A 19,689-nucleotide genomic window follows, 5' to 3' on the forward strand; every position below is an offset into this window, starting at 1 on the left:
TTGTGTTTTTTTCAAAATTGTCGCTCTTTTTTTTTGTTTATAGCGGAAAAAATAAAAACCACAGAGATGATCAAATACCACCAAAAGAAAGCTCTATTTGTGGGGGAAAAAATTATCAAAATTTAATTTGGGTACAGTGTTGCATGACCGCGCAATTGTCATTCAAAGTGTAACAGTGCTGAAAGCTGAAAATTGGTCTGGGCAGGAAGGGGGTGAAAATGCCTGGTATTGAAGTGGTTAATGTGAGATCTGGTGTCAAAAATAATAAAGTGGCCGGAGAGTGTAATTTGGACATAGGACCATATCGTCTTTGTTTAGACTTAAAAAGTTACCATATGGTCCACTTTAATAAAGACTGAAACCCTTTCTGATGAAACCAATGTTACTGTAGTATTTTTGCTTGCATTATACGGTTTTATGTGTGACCTTTTGCACAGCAATTCATTATATAAAAAGAGAGATAGCATCAGTGTGCGTCTTTGTAGGAGGGGGGGGGGATATGTCATGGTTCATACAAAGAACAGATTTGTATAGAGACAGGAAGGAGGATGAGTATATAAATTGCCTGGTACATGCAATGAGCAGACAGGGCAGCAGAAGAAGAAGGACAAGTATATAGACAGAGCATTGTATACAATGAGCAGGCAGAGCAGCAAGCTGGAAAGCAATGGCCATGTAGATGCCCCCGTGTATAATATGAATGGACACAATGGTAGGGAATGTTGGGAGAAAACAAAATTTGGAGACTTGACACTGGATGCCACAAACTGGCACAACAGCTCCAGCCTGGGCACTGTGCTGTGTGTTATCACAGGGGCCTCCCGGGGGTTTGGAAGGAGCCTGGCATGGGAACTGTGCAACAGAGTGACGCCGGGCTCTGCCCTGCTGCTGGTGGCCCGCACAGAGCAGGCGCTGCGCGTGTTGGCCGAAGAGCTGACACTTCAGTACCCGGAGATCGGGGTGAAATGGGTGGCAGCAGATTTGGGCACAGCAGACGGGGTTAGGAAGACGATAAAAGCTGCACAGGAGCTGAATGGATGGGACACTGCACAAAGGATCCTCATCGTCAATAACGCAGGTAAGGACGCAATGTCACGTAGAGCTGCCAATAATATAAAGTTATTGAAAACACATTGCTGCTTAAGGGACAAATATGGCCAAAATTTTGTATTTTGATAATATGTTTAATTAATATGTTTTTAATGTCACCACTTATAGAAATTTTACAGTTCTTCCAGGGACAAAGGAAGTTCATTTGCTTTTTTTTTTTCACGGAAGGCGTAAAAGTGTCTAACATCAAAAATGTCTTTAGTTATGGAATGGGAAGCATCATTTGATCATCCCAAAGGGACACACAACAAAAAATACTTTAACCACCTACATATTAATACAGTCTACAAGCTTGTACTGTATGGCTCTTCTGTAGCTATCCATGGTTTACAGTTGGATCATACAATCTGTTCAGATGTATTGACTTGTGTTGGTTAAATTAGATCCAGCCCAACCATAAACACTGGGTGGTGCTTCTGTAATCCAATATAACCCGTAGGCCCTCAAAGGCTACAGAAGCTACCAAAAGCTACAACTGAAGCTTTTCTGATAACGTCTAACCCAGTGATGGCGAACCTTGGCACCCCAGATGTTTAGGAACTACATTTCCCATGATGCTCAACTACACTGCACAGTGCATGAGCATCATGGGAAATGTAGTTCCAAAACATCTGGGGTGCTAAGGTTTGCCATCACTGCTCTAACCCATACTTTGTACCCAATGATATCAGTGTCCAAAAAACTACCCAACTGTAATTTATTAATTACGCCTTGTTATGACAAGAGGGTCACTCTTTTGATAGTAACAAAAGTATGAATCTTACCCATGCTCCTCAAGAGTCCTGCCACAGGCCGGCAGCTTCCAAGCTTATTTATAGCTGAATAGTACAAGGTAACACGATTATTACAGCAGCTCCAATAATTCCTTGGTAATGCTGTGTAGGAAAGTCTATTATTAATATACAGGATTTACTGTATATAGCGCCAACAGTTTGCATAGCACTTTATAAACAATAAACACTAAAACCTACAGTTAGAATACAATACAAGACGAGGGTTATTAGGAGGGCCCTCGTAAAGGGAAGGGCAAGAGATACAAAAAGGTAATAAATACTGTAACTGTGTGGGGATGAGTCGTTTGAGAAAGTAAAAGTTCAGGTGTAAAGGTGTACAGAGTAGGAGAAAGCTGGACAGATTGAGGTAAAGAGTACCAAACGATGGAAGAGGCTCTGCAAAAGTCTTAGAGGAGAATCTGGGAGGGGATGATGAGGTTTTGGGATGTAAGGGAGCTGTGAATGGCTTTGTAAGTTGTTAGGATTTTTAAATGTATTTTTTAGGCGAGCAGAAGCCAGTGGAGGAATTGGCAGAGAGGGGTGGTGGATGCTGAGCATTGGTAAGGTGGATGAGTCTGGCAGCAGCATTTAGGATAGAATGAAGTGGGGATAGTCTGTGTAGAGGTTGGTCAACAAGAAAGAAGTTGCAATAGTTGAGCTGAAAGTTAAGAGAGATAAGTAGTGATTCAATTAGTAACTTTTTGTGGTTTCATTGGTTAAGAAGGGGAGAATTTTGGAAATGTTATGGAGGTGAAGGCAGAAAGATCTGGGTAGTGATTAGATGTGGTGCCAGAAGGAGAGGTCAGAGTCCAGGATTATACCTAGCACCTTGGCATGAGAGAGTAATAATACTGATAGTTGTAAAGAGGAAAGGATTGCCCCCAGGTTACTAAACAATAAGGAGCAGCCTCAGCCTACACGTCTCCACCAAACCACAGAACCTCTGATGCATTTTGCCTCACCCACTGGGTGGTTTGGTGGAGACATGTAGTCTAAGGCCGGTCCTTATCTTTTAGTCACCTGAGCTGGTCGGGAGTAGCAGTGATCCTTTCCCCTTTACATTTACTAGCCCTCTGGTTGGTATCAGGACAAGCCTGCACCCCATGCTGTGGGACACAAGTATATGCTTTCACCTCTAGTTTGAGCAGTGCCAAAAGCACTAATACTGATGGTATTACTGATCTTGATGGAAAAGTTGGGAGAGAGGGCTCGGAGGAGGGAAATATTATGAGTTCAGTTTTAGAAAGATTTAGGTTTGGGAAGTGGTGTGACATCTATTCTATTATGCTAGAAAATGAGTGATATGCAAGGAGAATAAAGGGGTATGTTGAGGAGTAGAGAGACAGATTTGGATATCATCAACATAGTGATGCTTTTGGAAACAATAGGAGGCTATCAACAGACCAGTAGAGGATGTGCAGATAGAGAATGGGAGGGGTCTGATGACAAAGTCTTGGGAAGAGGAGAGGAGGAGGTACAGATGTAGGTTACACTGGAGACTTAGACTGGGAGGGAATATTGCATCGATAAACACAGAACATAAATGGGAATTCTTCAAAAATGCATGCATGTATGCGAACTCACTGCAAAGTATATTCCCATGGGCAATACGTTTAAAAGGCTAAAAATAAAACCTATGTTGCTCATGGCCAAAGTTAAAGAGAAGAGCTTTTAAAAATATAAAAATGAAGGAACACTATCATCATTTAAAAGTTACAAAGAATATAACAGAATATGCGAAAAGGAAATTAAGGACGCAAAAATTCAAAACGAACGACATGTTGCAAAAGATAGTAGAACAAACCCCAAAAAATTCTTCAAAAATATTAATAGTAAAAAGGTCAGGTCTGAGCATGTAGGACCTTTACAAAATAATCTAGAGTGGGTGACTGGGGACAAAGAGAAGGCAAATTTATTAAATTGGATTTTGAAAAAGTGTTTGACACAGTTTTTTTTATGGTCGAACTAGATGGACTTGTGTCTTTTTTCAACCTAACTATGTAACTAAGTTCCCCACACACAGCTAATGTGTAACGTAAAGTCTACAGGCTTGGAAAGATCAATTTGTAAAGGGATAGAAAACTTTCTAAAAGACTGAATTCAGAGAGTAGTGGTTAATGATTCATACTCTGAATGGTCTATAAGGTTATCAGTGGTGTACCCCAAGGTTCAATGCTGGGACCCTCACTTTTTAATATCTTTATAAATGATATAGGGCCTGGGATTAAAAGTATCATTTTAGTCTTTGCAGATGACACCAAGCTATGCAGTGGAATAACATCCTTACAGGATGTCTCCAACTTCCAAGCCGACCTCAATGCACTGTTTCATTGGACAACTATGTGGCAAATGAGGGTTTAATGCTGATAAATGTAATGGTATGAACTTGGGGACTAAGAATATGCATGCATCATACATACTAGGGGGAGTACAACTGGGGGAATCCATAGTGGAGAAGGCTTTGGGGGTTTTGGTAGATCATAAGCTTAATAATAGCATGCAATGCCAAGCTGCGGTTTCCAAAGCGAGCAAAGTCTTTTCTTGTATTAAGAGATGCATGGACTGCAGAGAAAGCAATATCATTTTGCCCCTGTACAAATCATTAGTAAGACCTCACCTGGAATATGCAGTTCAGTTTTGGGCACCAGTTCTCCCTAAGACCACCATCCCTACAGTCAAGCACGTGGGTGGAAACCTGATGCTTTTGGGCTGTTTCTCTGCTAAAGGTACAGACAGAATTTGCCACATTGAGAGGCCAATGGACAGGGCCATGTATTGTAAAATCTTGGAGGAGAACCTTCTTCCCTCAGCCAGAACACTGAAGATGGGTCATGGATGGGTCTTCCAGCATGACAATGACCCAAAACATACTGCCAAGGCAACAAAGGAGTGGTTCAAGGAGAAGCACATTAAGGTCATGGAGTGGTCTAGTCAATTTATAGACCTTAATCCTATAGAAAATGTATGGAGGGAGCTTTAACTTTGAGTTGCTGCCAAGAAACCTTAAGGATTTGGAGAAGATCTGTAAAGAAGAGTGGACCAAAATCCCTCCTGAGATGTGTGCAAACCTGGTCACCAACTACAAGAAACGTCTTACCTCTGTGCTTGACAACAAGGGTTTCTCCACCAAGTACTAAGTCATGTTTTCCTTGGGGATCAAATACTTATTCACCTCACTGAACTGCAACTTAATTTATAGCATTTGTTTTATGTGTTTTTTTCTGGATTTTAGGTTAATATTCTGTCTTTGTCATTTAAAATACACCTATGATAAAAATTATAGACCCTTCATTTCTTTGTAAGTAGGCAAACTTACAAAATCTGCAGGGGATCAAATAATTATTTTCCCCACTGTAACTTTGGAGTTCTTAGTTAGGCAGGAGTTGAACCAGAAAAGTCCTATTTTTGGGGAGGAGCGGGTAGTAAACTGTACCAAAGGCACGAGAAAGGTCTAATGGTGTGGGTATGGAGTAGCAGCCATAGGTTTTAGCAGTTTTTAACGCATTGGTAAATTTTAGTAGAGCAGATTTGGTGGAGTGTTGCGGGTGAATTCCAGACTGTAAAAAGTTTAAAGGTTGTTGACTAGACATTCTAGAAATTTAGAGGTAAATGGGAGCAAGGAGATGGGTCTTAAAGCGGAGTTCTGCCTGGGAAAAAAAATTAAAAGTCAGCAGCTACAAAAGCTGTAGCTGCTGACTTTTATTATATGCACACTTATCTGTCCAGGGAGCCCGCGATGTCGGCACCCGAAGCTGATCTTTGGATCGACTCACGGGTACTGCCACCGCCATTTCTGGTAAGGGAACCAGGCAGTGAAGACTTTTAGCTTCACTCCTGGTTCCCTACTGTGAGTCGCGCTGCGCGTTCTGAATGGTCCCTGCTGTTTTCTGGGACCTGTGTGGCTCCCAGAAGACAGCGAGGGGGAGGAGGGGCTGGACATAGCATAGTTCGCCGCACGATGTTCGCCGCAGATATCTGCTCCCCAATCCAATCAGCAAAAGTTCCATTTCTGGGTGGAACTCCGCTTTAAATTGTTCAGACTAGTTGGGTTCAGTGAGGACTTTTTAGGTATGGATGTGATCAGTGCATATTTTAGAAGGTAATATGCCAGTAGAGAGGCAGAGATTGAAGATTTGAGTTAGAAAGTGTTAAATAGATCAAGACAGAGGTTGACTGGAGTACTTGTGATGGAATGGGGTCCAGTGAACAAATAGTTAGGTGGGCATCTGAGAAGAGTCTTCCAACATCCTCCGTAGTAACAGAGTTAATAGAGGAAAATATTGAAAGTGTTGGTAGACTTGGTATGTTAAGTGAGGGAGATATCTGGACAGTGGAGAGCTCATAACAAATTGCATCTATCTTGTTTTATTAAATGATTGGCAATGCCCTGGGCAATAGCTGTTTTAGAGGATGAAGGCAGTGGGGTAGTAAGTAGAGAGTTAAAGGTAGAAAAAAGTTGAGGAGTACTGGATAAGTGGGTGTTAATCAGAGTGATGAAATTGGTCTGTTTGGCAGATCAGAGGGAGGAATTATATTTTAGGAGGGCAGAAGTCTTTTAGGGATTTAGTTTTTATACCACAATCATTAAAAGTACATCCATGTCTTTTGAGACTTCTGATGTCATCAGATTATCAGGGATGTAGCTGTCAGGCATACTCGCTACAATGATGTGACCAAAATTATACAGTGCTGGTGACATGGAAATTGATCCTCTAGCGGGACTTTTAAGGGGAACACCTACTCATGGGTCATAAAGAGTATGGAAAATGTAGAATTAGTATGATAGAGTGTTTATTGGTAATATAGATAGTTAAAGGGATCTGTGATACATGGGGGTACATATGCAGCATAAGTAATACATACAAAGAAATAGCAATACAAATGCCAATGCAAACAATTCACAATCATGGAACTCCAATACACATGGAACACATATGCGGGGAGTACCCGACGCGTTTCGAGATATATACTCTTCCTCAGGGGTATCAGATTGGAATCGGCAAGCAAAGGGTATATCTATAAATTAAGAAAACAGTAATGAACCAATTGTAAGGGTGTTGTGAACAACATATATATATAAACATGAAAGAGGTAATGGTTGGAATACAGGTATACAATATATATATATATATATATATATATATATATATATATATATATATATATATATATATATATATATATATATATATATATATACGGAGGAAACCAGTAAAATACTGACCATAAAATATTGCTTGGAGGGCATGTGTCTAATGCTGCATCCATATTTAAAACCAAAAAGGGAAAGATCAGGGGTCTGAAGGGGACGTAATACTGCTGAACATAAAGGTGTGTCCTGGTCCACAACCCGCAAGGCTTGTGTGCCCCCCACGGCGCGGCCGCCAGGAAGAACCTCCCCAACAGAGGGCGTCAGAGAAGACCACCAATAGTAAGGAATGATCCTAGGGGGCTCCAATCTGTGGGGAGCAAAAGATAGGAAAAAGAAGGTGGGGTGATGAAGGGGCAAGGAGGTGTACATAGTGGTTGTTGATAGTACAAAAGGACCCCAAGGAGCATGGTAACCCAATAAAAGGTAATGGCCAACAAAAAATACCTGAATGAGCCCGTCAGTGGTATGTAGGCGGGAGGCTAAAAAAAGTGATAAGTAATGGTGCGTCTAGGCCTGGGTCCGGAGTGGCCGGGTGTATTACCCCCGCTGGATGATCCCCAGAATCAGGGGGTCCCCGATGCTATAAGCAGGGGGGATGGAGTAATGCCGGTCAAAGAATGGTCCAGAACAGAGCAGGGATGGAGGATGGACAGGAGGTTCCAGACCCGGGGACACTTGCGGGGTCCAGTCTGCAACAATTAAGAGAAAAAGTAAGCTAGATGAATCCCTGGGGGGGGCCCGGACGCCAAAAGTTGTGGTCTTACCTAGGAGGGTCCCGAGTGTAGACTGGATGTGGTAGATGTCAGCGTGCTGCAGCCGAGGACGCCGTGGGATTGTGGAGGATTGGAAGCCCGTTCATATGGCGCGGTTGCGCCCGTGATTGGTCGCAGATGCGGCCAATGGGTGGAAAGGTAGACGTCCCCCGAGCCTGGGGCGCACGCGCCGGCCCCATTTGACACCGCAACCCGGAGTATGTACAAGCCTCCGGGCGCGGTGACGTGTGTCCCCCGGTGTAAGGACGTATGCCGCACGGGGTGGGGTGGGACCGAGACCTGCGCCGAAGGCCCGCGGCGCGGGAGTCGGGAGAGGCCGGACCGGGTTACGATCCAGCATCTCCTAGTTACAAGAACGCCGCCTGCAGCAACATGGTTGCGTCAGGCGGCCCCCCCGCGCCGAGTGGGGAAGGAGGTCCGGCGGCACGCGCCGGAGAGGGACAGCCCCGTGGCGTGGAGAGGAGGGGCAGGACAGACCAAGCAGTGGGTGGAATGTCAGGAGGTGCCAACAGGAATGCACACAGGAAGGAAAGATCAGAGTGGAAAGACTAGCCAGGATATGAAAAAGGGGAAAAAGAAATGAGAATTAATGAAAATGAAAAAAGAGAGAGATGATTGTAGCCAGGAAAAAAGAGGATAAGGTAAATAATAAGGAAACAATAAATACCTAAAATACCATATATACCATATACAGTAATAAAATAAAATAAAGTACATAGTGTATCCTTGTGGGTATGAAACCAAGCAGACAAGGACACCTGCTATATACAGTATATACAACTATGTACAAAGGGAAAGGGGGAGGGGGGGGGTAGTAAGGGACAAAAAAAAAAAAAAAAAACCCTTTTTTCCCTCAAAATCTCTTTTCTTCCTTCCTTCTCAAGATTCTTTCTTTCTTCTTTTCTTTACCCGTTCCCTTGGGAGGGGATCTCATCGGGTTCCCATTCGGAGCCCCCTGATGAGAAGTCCTCCAGGAATGGTCTAAAAGATATACATGTATTTAACCCGGGGGGTTGGGTGGCTCTGAGTCTAAAGATCCACCTCTGTTCCAATTGCAAAAGTGTTTTGTTCATATCTCCTCCCCGTATACCGGTGTATACACGATCAAGGATAATGAACCAAAATTTTGGGCAGATGCCCTCATGTATGTTTGTGACATGGCGACCCAGAGGTAAATTCGGGTTGCAGGTCTGCATAGCAGTAATATGTCTGTAAGCCCTGCGCCAAAATTCTTGGATGGTTTTCCCTATGTAGAAACACGTGCATTCACATGTGAGCAGATAGACTACCCCACATGTTTTGCAATTGGCGTAGTGTCTGGGTTTGAAAAGTTCGCCATTGGGCAGGGTGATGTGTTTAGAAGTGTTAAGAAACCTGCAGTAGTTGCATCCGCCACACGTAAAAGTGCCTTTATTTTTACATGGGTCATGTTTGCCACTGCCTTTGAACTCACTACAGACCAGTTGGTCTCGAAGGGAACCAGCTCGTCTGTAAGTGAAAGCTGGTGTAGGGGGTACAAAAGGGCCAATGGATGGATCCATGGTGAGCATGTGCCAATACTTGGATATGACTTTTTTGATGGCCATATGTTGGTTGTAGAACCTTGTGATGATGGAGATTGGTTGGGATCTTTAATTATACAGTGCTGGTGAGAGCATCCTCTCTAGCTGTAGAACACAGGACAATGTCTCTTCCAGCAGGACCACTCGCCCATCTCAGCATGGTCACAGTCCAGCTAAATCACATCCCACTCTCAAAAAGAGGAATGTACTGTCCCAAGTTTGTAATATCCCCCACCAAGACAACCAAGAGGATATTAAAAACTGAATCTTCATGCAATACGTTTATTAAATAGTAGCACATTAAAACCATAAGATATAAAAGCAGGTTGTATGTGCACAACAAAATGTCAATGGATGAACGTCTAATGCTTTTCATCCTCTGGCCCTTCGTTCTTGGTTGCTGAAAAATGTTCTCCATGGTAATTGGTGGGTTTGGCAATTTTCTTGGTGTGGTTCCCTCTAGGGCAGTGTTTCTCAACCTTTTTTTTAGTCAAGACACCCTTTGAAAGGATGCACAATCCTGAGGCATCCAATTCTAAAATGTAAACTAAACTAATAGTTGGACATAAGGCAGCAACATCCACACACGTAGGACACCCAGCGTTGGAGGTGATTTGTTCTTCCTAAGCAAATCCAGTTTTGTACACTGGTACTGACTAGTATTCCAAGGTTTCTCTTCTCCCTCAGTCTATCTCTTGCGCAGCTCATGTGACTCCAGTGCTGACGGGGTGGGGCAAACAAGGATGCAGTGCAGGCGCTTGATGTCCTCCTTATCAACCGATGACACAATTGGTTGTTAGGATGCCGGCAGCTGGAAAGTTGTAATGGTGCACAATAAAAACATGTGACTTTGTGTAACTAAATCCACCCACTGGCAGTTTTTGGGCAATTTTTAGGCATTTTGCCAAAGCACCCCTGAAAAGAAACCTAAAGGCATCCCAGGGTGCCTAAGCACCCTGGTTAAAAAAGGCTGCTCTAGGGCTTCCTGTTCCCTTCTTCATGGGTACATTAGATGGCAGCTGACCACACACAACACAGGCACTGAAGATCCATCTACTGAAAGATCTTTATAAAGTAGAGTGACCAGACGTCCCCAGTTTCCAGAGACAGTCCCCGAATTAGAGGGCTGTCCCCATGAAAATAAACATTGTAGATTTCAACCCTAGTTAAAACAATGTGTCCTGATTTATTTCCAGCTTTATTTGTTTTTTACTGTTTTTAAGAAAAGAAAAGGACAAAACTTAACAAGGAGGAATTTCAGCTTCAAAAAAAAAAGTTCCAAAACTCAATATTTCCAGCTTTAATAATGGTGTCCCCAGCCCCGGCAGCTGAAGGGTAGGCCATCACATGCCGATATTTTGTGGTCTTCCTAGTCCTTCCCCTTTGGGCTTGTGCAGACTTAGTTGCAGGAGATATGGATATGGATCATTTCCCGCCTTGCCCTTGCTTGAGATGGTGACCTGCAATGCATACCTGGGCTTGTACTCTTGACTCAGGGCAAAGTAACCTCAGATAAACTATACCCTATTAAGCCCCTCCCACTGATAGCACAGTTTGGCCACACTGAGCATTTGGTGTGATGCATTTGGAATGGCGCAATTATCTCCATCCCTTGCTCCTCCCCTCTCCCACCCCCACTAAAAGTGGGCGTGGTCTGTAGGGTGTCCTTGGATTTCATTTTAGAAATTTGGTCACCTTATTGTACAGATATGGAAGTTTGTGCTGAACATGGTTGGCTGTCAAACTTTAAAGAATATTTTTGATTACAAGTCTGTGTCTTCTTCTTCCTCCACAGGGTCTCTGGGTGATATTACCAAATCTTTTGTGGACTTTACGGACCCTCTAGAAGTGGACAGATATTTCTCCTTCAACGTGTCATCAACGCTGTGTCTGACCTCCTCCCTGCTGAAGATCTTTCAGGGACGTCCTGGGCTACAGCGGCTGGTGGTCAATCTCACGTCTTTGGCAGCTCAGCAGCCATTTAAGTCCTGTACGCTGTACTGCGCCGGGAAGGCGGCTCGGGAGATGATGTTCAAGGTGCTGGCCGAGGAGGAGAAGGATGTCCAGATACTCAACTACTCACCAGGTAACTTCTCACTTTCAGGAAAATTCAATGTGCTAAACATTTAAAGAAAAATAGGGAAAGGAAACAAAAAATAAAAAGGGGAAGTACAGCAGGTACAGAGGGTGCAACAGCTATCTTGATCCACATACAGATTTGTAGATTCTCCCTCTAGTGTACTAAGCAGTGAAGTCGACATCCCTGCTAAACACCTGCTGAAAAACTTTATGTGATAATTCAAATGGAGAGTGCATAAATTTACACCGAGGACCAGTGGTGAACAATTTGAGAGCTGCACCACCAAGCAGGAAGCAGAATCATCATAAAATCAGCACCAACTATGGCTACTTCCATGAACAAACTGGACATATAAACAAGAGTTTTAAAACATAAGTTCTGTTGATGAGATTAATTGTTTTTCCCTAAAATTTAAATGCCAACGTCACCTTTGGTTAATAAACTCCCCTTACCCCCCCTGAGAGCAGGCAGACTGATCTTATACTTACCTTAAGCCCCAATCCTGTGATCTCCTCAGCAAACTACACTCCCTTGGCCTTTGTGATTCTGCTTTATCCTGGTTCTCCTCCTACCTATCTCAGCGCACTTTCAGTGTCACTTACAACTCCATCTCCTCTACTCCTCTTCCTCTCTCTGTTGGGGTACCCCAGGGCTCTGTCCTTGGGCCCCTCCTATTCTCGCTCTATACCTCTTCCCTGACCAGTTGATAACCTCCCATGGCTTCCAATACCACCTCTACGCCGATGACACCCAGATCTATCTCTCCACTCCTCAACTCACCCCCTCACAGGTATCAAACTTACTGAATGACATCTCAGTATGGATGTCACACCACTTTTGTCAAACTCAATCTTTCTAAAACTGAGTTTGTAACATTTCCTCCTTCCCCGTGCCCCCCCCCCCCTTACCATTAAAGGGGTTATAAAGGTAAAAGTTTTTTCACCTTAATGCATTCTATGCATTAAGGTGAAAAAACATCCAACAATACCGGCCCCCCAGCCCCCCGTTTTACTTACCTGACTGACCCCCCGACATCTTCTTCGCTGCTCAGCCTGGCTGTTGATTGGTTACAGTGGATGGATTGAAAGCAGCGCAGCCATTGGCTCGCGCTGCTGTCAATCACATCCAATGACGCGGTGCGCCGGCTGTATCACGGGAGCGTGCCCGCAAGCATGCGAGGGAGTTCACTGAAGGTGTTGAGTCCTTGCGGGGGAGAGCCGAGACAGCCGCCGAGGGACCCCAGAAGACCAGGTTTGGGGCCACTCTGTGCAAAACGAGCTGCACAGTGGAGGTAAGTGTAACATGTTTTTTATAAAAAAAAAAAAAAAAGTATCTTTAGTGATCCTTTAAGATCAACAGCACAACCATTGGTCCCTCCGCACATGCCAGGGTGTTGGGTGTAATCCTTGACTCTGGCCTCTCCTTCAGCCCCCACATCCAATCACTGGCTAAATCTTGCCGCCTTAACCTCCGCAACATCTCCAGAATTCACCCCTTCCTGACTAATGACACCACAAAGCAACGTATTCACTCCTTGATTATTTCCCGCCTTCTCTACTTCAACTCTCTCCTTAATGGCCTACCCTTACGCAGGCTATCCCCCCTTCAGTCTATTATGAATGCTGCTGCTAGACTTATACACCTCACTAACCGATCCGTGACTGCTGCCTCTCTCTGCCAATCCCTTCACTGGCTTTCCTTACCCCACCGTATAAAATTCAAAATGCTATCCACAACATACAAGGCCATCCACAACATCGCCCCCAGCTACATCACCAACCTCATCTGCAGATATCGCCCAAAACGTCTCCTCCCAGGACCTCCTGCTCACTAGCTCCCTTGTTACCTCCTCTCATGCTCGTCTTCAGGACTTCTCCAGAGCCTCTCTCATCCTCTGGAACTCCCTGCCCCGGTATATCCGATCAGCCCCTAACCTGTCCACCTTTAGGAGATTCCTGAAAACTCACTTATTCAGGGAAGCCTATCCCACATCCACCTAACAACCCCATCAAATTATTCCCCGCATCTATTACCTTTTGTACCACCACCCCCTCCCTTTAGAATGTAAAATCTATGTCCCTTCTGTATTGAACGGTACTGTAATTGTACTGTCCCCCCTCTACATTGTAAAGCGTTGCGTAAACTGTTGGTGCTATAAAAATCGTGAATAATAATAATAATAATAATAATAATAATAATAATCTTACCACCAACACGGGCCTGGCCAAAACTTCTTAATCCTGTGCATGTAACTGCTAGTAACTGATGGAGACCACCATGAATATGGTCACCTGTAAGGTGAAGCCAGGACTCATTCACATGTGGGCCTCACGTTCAGCCAAGTGCCAGCCTCTAAGTGCAAGTTGCAGGGCGTCACAAGTTGTTCAACCCAAACCAATCAGTATCACATGCATGGATGGTGGCCTGAGACCATCCTCCTGGCCATCTCACAGTTCTTTATAGATAACCCCTTCCTGCCTGGGGTACTCACTTACATGAGCCCATTCTTGACACATGATACAGAAAAAGGTCCCAGAGTCCTGCCGACCACCCAGGGCCCATATGACATGGAGCCCCGGGCCACCCGGCGCATATCACTCTTAACAAAAGACGGGTTACTCCTCCACCATCACCACCGACTCGAGCACAGACCAGTAAAACACAGAACTCACGTCACCTCCCAGGTATTGACTGAGCTGAAAACTTCACCCATTAGGTTATCACACAGCTAGTTTTTGTTGGAATAAACTCTTTTACTTGAATACTCCTTCAACTGAACAGTCCAAATAATGGCATCAATAGATCTCAAATACTGGCTGTAGATCAATGAATATGAGATAGTTTGTGGCTTTCAGCTAAAATTGGATATTCATCCTCTCAGGCCCTATCTGAAACTTCTCCCACAGGCCACCCAGTTCCTACAGAGGGAAAAACTGGGGGGACACACCAGCCCCTCACTCTTTCTTGGGCACCTGCTCCAACTTTTAAAGTATAACTAAAGGCAAACATTTTTGTAGTTTTGGATAGAGTGGAGGGGGATTAGAACCCCTGTCAGTTTTTATTGCTGTCTGTGTCCCCGTTAAGGAGATTCACCTTTTATTTGTTCTGTTTACCATTATCATTGAAAGTTAAATAAAAGAAAATCTTCCAATGGGGACACCAGTTCTGGTGACCTCGGGGACCCCAATGAATCCCATTAATTTTCAGGGATTTCCTCTCACTTCCTATTTGGTTATGGAACAGGAAGTGAAAGGAAATCCCCACAATGGGACACGGGTGGTGAAAAAAAAATCTGACAGGGGTTATAATTCTTCTTTGATCTATCCATAATTAAAAAAAAAGTTTTGTCTAAAGTTCTACTTTAAGATCTTAAAGTGTTACTAAATCCAGGACCCTGCATTCACTATAGCTGGGTCTTCCACAGTACACAGAACGTGGAAATGCAATTAATTTGGTAAATATAAACTGCTAAATACCTTTTCTCGTCGGCAGTTTATAGCAGTCTTTTGACTTCTATCAGTGTCTGATGTAGGAGGAGTTTTCATTCTCCCCTGATTGTCCTATGAGGCTGCAGGACCCCTGACCTTCTTTCTGGACAGTACTGATTGGTCCTGTGCTGATCACATGCACTCTCTCAACAAAAAAACTCTCTAGCAATACACATCAAACTGAGCATGTGCAGAGTGCCCCCCAAGGCTCTGTTCTATAAGGAGATGAGTTGGGGACAGTGGAAGAAGGGGAGGATCCGAGAAGACAGAATCAAACAGCCTTTTTACACAATGCACAGGATTAACCCCTTAGGTTCCACAGTGAGTAAAACAAGCATGCTTTACTGCATATACAGAATGATTTTACTGTTGTGGGTTTAGTAACACTTTAAGTTCTTGTGCTAACTTCCCTCTGAAAGTGAAGGCAAAAGAAGAGTAATAGAGGGGGAAATCTTCCAATGGGGAGCCTTGGGGGCACTCTGCACATGCTCTGTTTGATGTGTATTGCTAGAGAGTTTTTGTTTTTTGCTTAGGCCCAATAGCCCGTGTTGGAGCCTAAAGTGTGCTGAAGTGGTCCTAATGCCGCATACACACGAGCGGACTTTTCGACTGGACTGGTCCGAAGGACTATCCGACGGACTTTCAACGGACTTTCCGCATGAACGGACTTGCCTACACGCGATCACACCAAAGTCCGACAGATTGGTACGTGATGACGTACATCCGGACTAAAATAAGGAAGTTGATAGCCAGTAGCCATTAGCTGCCCTAGTGTCGTTTTTTGTCCGTCGAACTAGCATACAGATGAGCGGACTTTTCGACTGGACTCGAGTCCATCGGAAAGATTTGAAACATGTTTTATTTCTAGGTCCGTCGGACTTTTGGGGAAAAAAAGTCCGCTGGAGCCCACACACGATCAAATTGCCTGACGAAGTCAGGTCCGCCAGGCCAAGTCTGCAGGAAAGTCCGCTCGTGTGTACGCGGCATAATGCTGTCCTGCCTGGTCTGAAGGAAGCTGTGCCAAGAAGGAGAACCAGGGGAGGCCCCTTGTTGGAGAGAGCCAGGATGAATGCTGGTCTCTCAGAAGGGCCTGGTGACTCATTGGAGGATGTACTGAAATTTAGGAACATGCTTACAGTGTTGCCGGCTTAAAGGTTTTCACACTGTGAAGCTGGACATACACTATCTGGGACCCTTAACCCTCACCTCCCTAATTGTTCTGCAATAAAACTTTAAAAAGACAAAAGTGACTGGCGCCCAATATCTTTTCTTAGTCTTAGCCATGGATTCAAGGATTCATTCAATAGCCCACCCCTTCCTCTGGAGGTGCTATATTACCTTTGGGGTGCTACATATGCATTGCAGAGAGTTATTGAATTTTTTTTTTTTCCACAGACATTAACTTTAAAAAGTCTTCAGGTTTCCTTTATATAAACATGCTATTATGGTATTTTCTGCCCTACTTAATGTGATTTATTTTCCCACACCCTACAGGGCCCCTGGATAGCTCCATGCAGGAGCAGATGCGGAATCATACAGCAGACCCTGATGCCCGCCTTCATTTTATTAATTTGCAGGAAAGCGGACAACTTGTTGACTGTCACGTCTCTGCAAAGAAAATGCTGGACATTCTCCAGGGTGACGCCTTTATATCTGGCAAGCCTGTTGATTTTTTCGATTAGCATCATTTGATTGATTAGTGCCAGTTTAGTGGCTTCTCGATCTGGTTATAAAAGTCTGTGCTTATAATGACTTGTGCTTATGGGCTTTCTGTACAGCTCCCAGTGTGCACTTGTGTCTTGTGATCTAGGCACCCCTGTTAGACTGCACCGATGCATTCTTTACTATAGACCCCTCTTCTTCCTTCACTATAGCTAAGCAATACCACTGGTCTGGGACTCACCCTGCCTAGGAATGGGCAATGAAGCAGTACACTGATTACAACTCTGTTCTCTCCTACTCCAAGGACGCTCCTAATGTTAAATAGACAGCACACGTGGACTGCAGTAGAGCCTGATTGGCTCAGAGTGCTGCCCCTCGTTCTTTTTATTTTTTAAAGAAATGTTTTTGGATTTTCATAAACGTATACAATAAAGAACAATTACAACAATCATACTAGTCTCTCACATCTCTTTACAGTAGATTATTGCAAGCATAGTACAGCCTATAATGGGCATAGCCTGGGCTGTTGATAGAGGGGGTAGAGCTGTGTGACAGAACACCTTGCCACCCTGCATAGGTGCTTCCGCCAAACAGTGCCTCTTGCCCTCCTAACCGTTCCAGCAGACCGTGAGATATCACCAGCCCTTTTACCCTAAGCATCGTACACAGACAAGATGTTGAGGTAGAACCAAAGGAATGACTGTCTATTGAACAGAAAAACAGGTTTTTATACACCTCAAAAGTAGGTCAGTCACCACATGAACAATAAAACCAAATATTTACCCAAAACATCACACAATGGTTTAGACAACAAGCTAAAGTTGACACAAGGCTAATCCCATCATAAGAACCTCTAAGAGTTAGACAAATTAGCCGACAGAAATAATAGGTGACTCAATAAACTCAATTAACGATGGGAATTCACACCTAGGAGCCACACAATGGGAGAGACACAATTCTTCTGTCCGCTAGACAAGTCATCACAAGACAATGTTCCAGCAGTCTAATAAAGTGGAATTAATTTATCTTGATAGATTTCTTGAGGGATCTTGTTGATAAATATTTTTGTCCTAAGTGAAAGAGCTTCTCCAACCCAGTCTGCAGGAGGGCCACCATAATCCCTCTAACTATTACTCTGTACAAGATTAATATTACACCTTTCCATTCACTCCAGAAGGGAATCTTTATTGTCCTTATTCAGAGAATTAATCCAAGCCTTGCTCTCAGCATTCATTACATTGTTGTCCATCATTGGAAAATGATCTGCTCTCTCCATGGGCCACAATTAGTGGTTAGGAGGCAAGCCCCTAGTCCCCTCCAAAAGCCCCTGTCCAGGTTGGGTCTGTCATAAGTTGGCTCTCCTGTACTGGACCCTTACCCTATTAGTTCAGTAGTCCATGGGCAGAGAGGGGATTTTCTATTTTCCATGGGGCACAGGTGGAGTATTACTCTGGGCCATGGCTCCCAGCAGAAAAGTTACCTGGGCCCCATTAGTTTATCAGGATTGCACATAAATGAGGACCTTTTTACTTTTGGGGGCAGGTGAAGTAATATTACGTGACTCAGCTATCAACAGTAACTCCAGACCCCTGCAGTCTGTAACCTTACATGCTCCTCAACCTGCACTCAGTACAGTACATACTCCTGAACCTGCACTCTGTACGATACATTCTCCTGACATCTGCACTCTATATAATTCATGCTCCTGACACTTGCACACTGTACAATACATATTCCGGAAACATGAATTGTGTACAATTCATACTCCTGAAACTTGCACTCTGTACAATACATACTCCTGAAACCTGCACTGTGTACAATACATACTCCTGAAACCTGCACTGTGTACAATTCATACTCCTGAAACCTGCACTGTGTGCAAATTATACTCCTGAAACCTGCACTCTATACGATACATACTTCTAAAAACTGCACTGTGTACAATACATACTCCTGAACCCTGCACTGTGTACAATTCATACTCCTGAAACCTCTGTACGATACATGCTCCTAAACCGGCACTCTGTATGGTACATACTCCTGAACCTGCACTCTGTGAGATACATACTCCTGACACCTGCACTCTGTATGTAGGCTCATTTTTTTAAGCCCTTTCCACTATTGGCACAATTTTGCTACACCCACAATTCACAACTAGGTGCTTGCTGTACCTGCTTTATTTTTGTTTTCCAGATGTTCAAGGGGGCCCTGTCAGATAAGCTGTATAGAGCCCCATGAATTCTAATGGTGGTGGAAGCCCATCTACCACATATTTTATCAAAGGTATGTGTTTTTTTTCCTAAGGTCATATGTGAGTTTTTATAATAGCAGGTTGTCATTAATCAATAGATGGGGAGGAGTATATGTAGTATGGCATGCATAGAAATGGGTAAAATAGTAGATACCTAATAGGCAATTTTTGGGGTGTGAATCATTGGGTATCCCCAAAGCTGAGGATATGAATCCATTGACCCAAAACCAAACGGTATGAACATATTGGCAGGTCCAAAAACAGTGAAGAAAGTCTCTCCAACCCCAAAAGCAAACAGCAGTAGGGTGTAGACCCCATTTTACAATCTAACCAGTGTAAGATGACTAGTTATCACTTTGTCCCTTGAGGAGATCACTGAGCCCTTATAAGTTTCTTCAAATTCCAACCAATCTTGGTTGGTAAGTTGAAGACCAGGCAAGGACCATGCGAGTAGAGCCTGTTGATATCTGGCTCTAGAGCTAGCAATTAGTGGAGTGGCAGTAGAGACTAATTCAGTAGTATCTGGTCTTCTCAGGAGTTTTTTTGAAGGAAGTAACAATCGTTGGATTATAAGTGCCTAATTGCATGCGGATAGGGATGGTGGAGCTGGTAATAATATAATAAAAAATTTGAGGATAGTTCAAAATTTTCTCTTAATTGGAGGAATGGCTTACATTTTTGCATGGAATACAAATGGCATAAAAATGTTATGCCATGAGTAGACCACCTCTGAGCATCTGGGATAGTTAGAAGAGAGGAGTTTGACCACTAGGAGTTATATGGTACCCCTCCTTCTTGCTTGCATCCAGGACAAGAGGCTCCCAATGGCCAACTGGAA

At 43.8% G+C, this 19,689-nt stretch overlaps 1 protein-coding gene across 1 annotated transcript; it reads left to right on the forward strand.

Moving 5' to 3' along the window:
- The first annotated feature begins 562 nt into the window (after window positions 1-562).
- Window positions 563-17,048, forward strand: LOC141121068 (sepiapterin reductase-like). Its single transcript, XM_073611060.1, has 3 exons — window positions 563-1,078; window positions 11,166-11,456; window positions 16,433-17,048. The coding sequence occupies exons 1-3, from the start codon at window positions 637-639 to the stop codon at window positions 16,618-16,620; spliced, it is 921 nt and encodes a 306-aa protein (XP_073467161.1). The 5' UTR covers window positions 563-636; the 3' UTR covers window positions 16,621-17,048.
- Window positions 17,049-19,689: the final 2,641 nt, after the last annotated feature.

This window comes from Aquarana catesbeiana, linkage group LG01 (assembly GCF_042186555.1).
Source record: "Aquarana catesbeiana isolate 2022-GZ linkage group LG01, ASM4218655v1, whole genome shotgun sequence".
NCBI lineage: Eukaryota > Metazoa > Chordata > Amphibia > Anura > Ranidae > Aquarana > Aquarana catesbeiana.

Bases quoted from the DNA above. Each gene is read 5' to 3' on its own strand.
- LOC141121068 (XM_073611060.1), top strand. From the start codon at position 637: ATGAGCAGGCAGAGCAGCAAGCTGGAAAGCAATGGCCATGTAGATGCC. The intron at 1,079-11,165 runs GTAAGGACGCAA...CTTCCTCCACAG, and splicing joins CCTCATCGTCAATAACGCAG to GGTCTCTGGGTGATATTACC. The intron at 11,457-16,432 runs GTAACTTCTCAC...CACACCCTACAG, and splicing joins GATACTCAACTACTCACCAG to GGCCCCTGGATAGCTCCATG.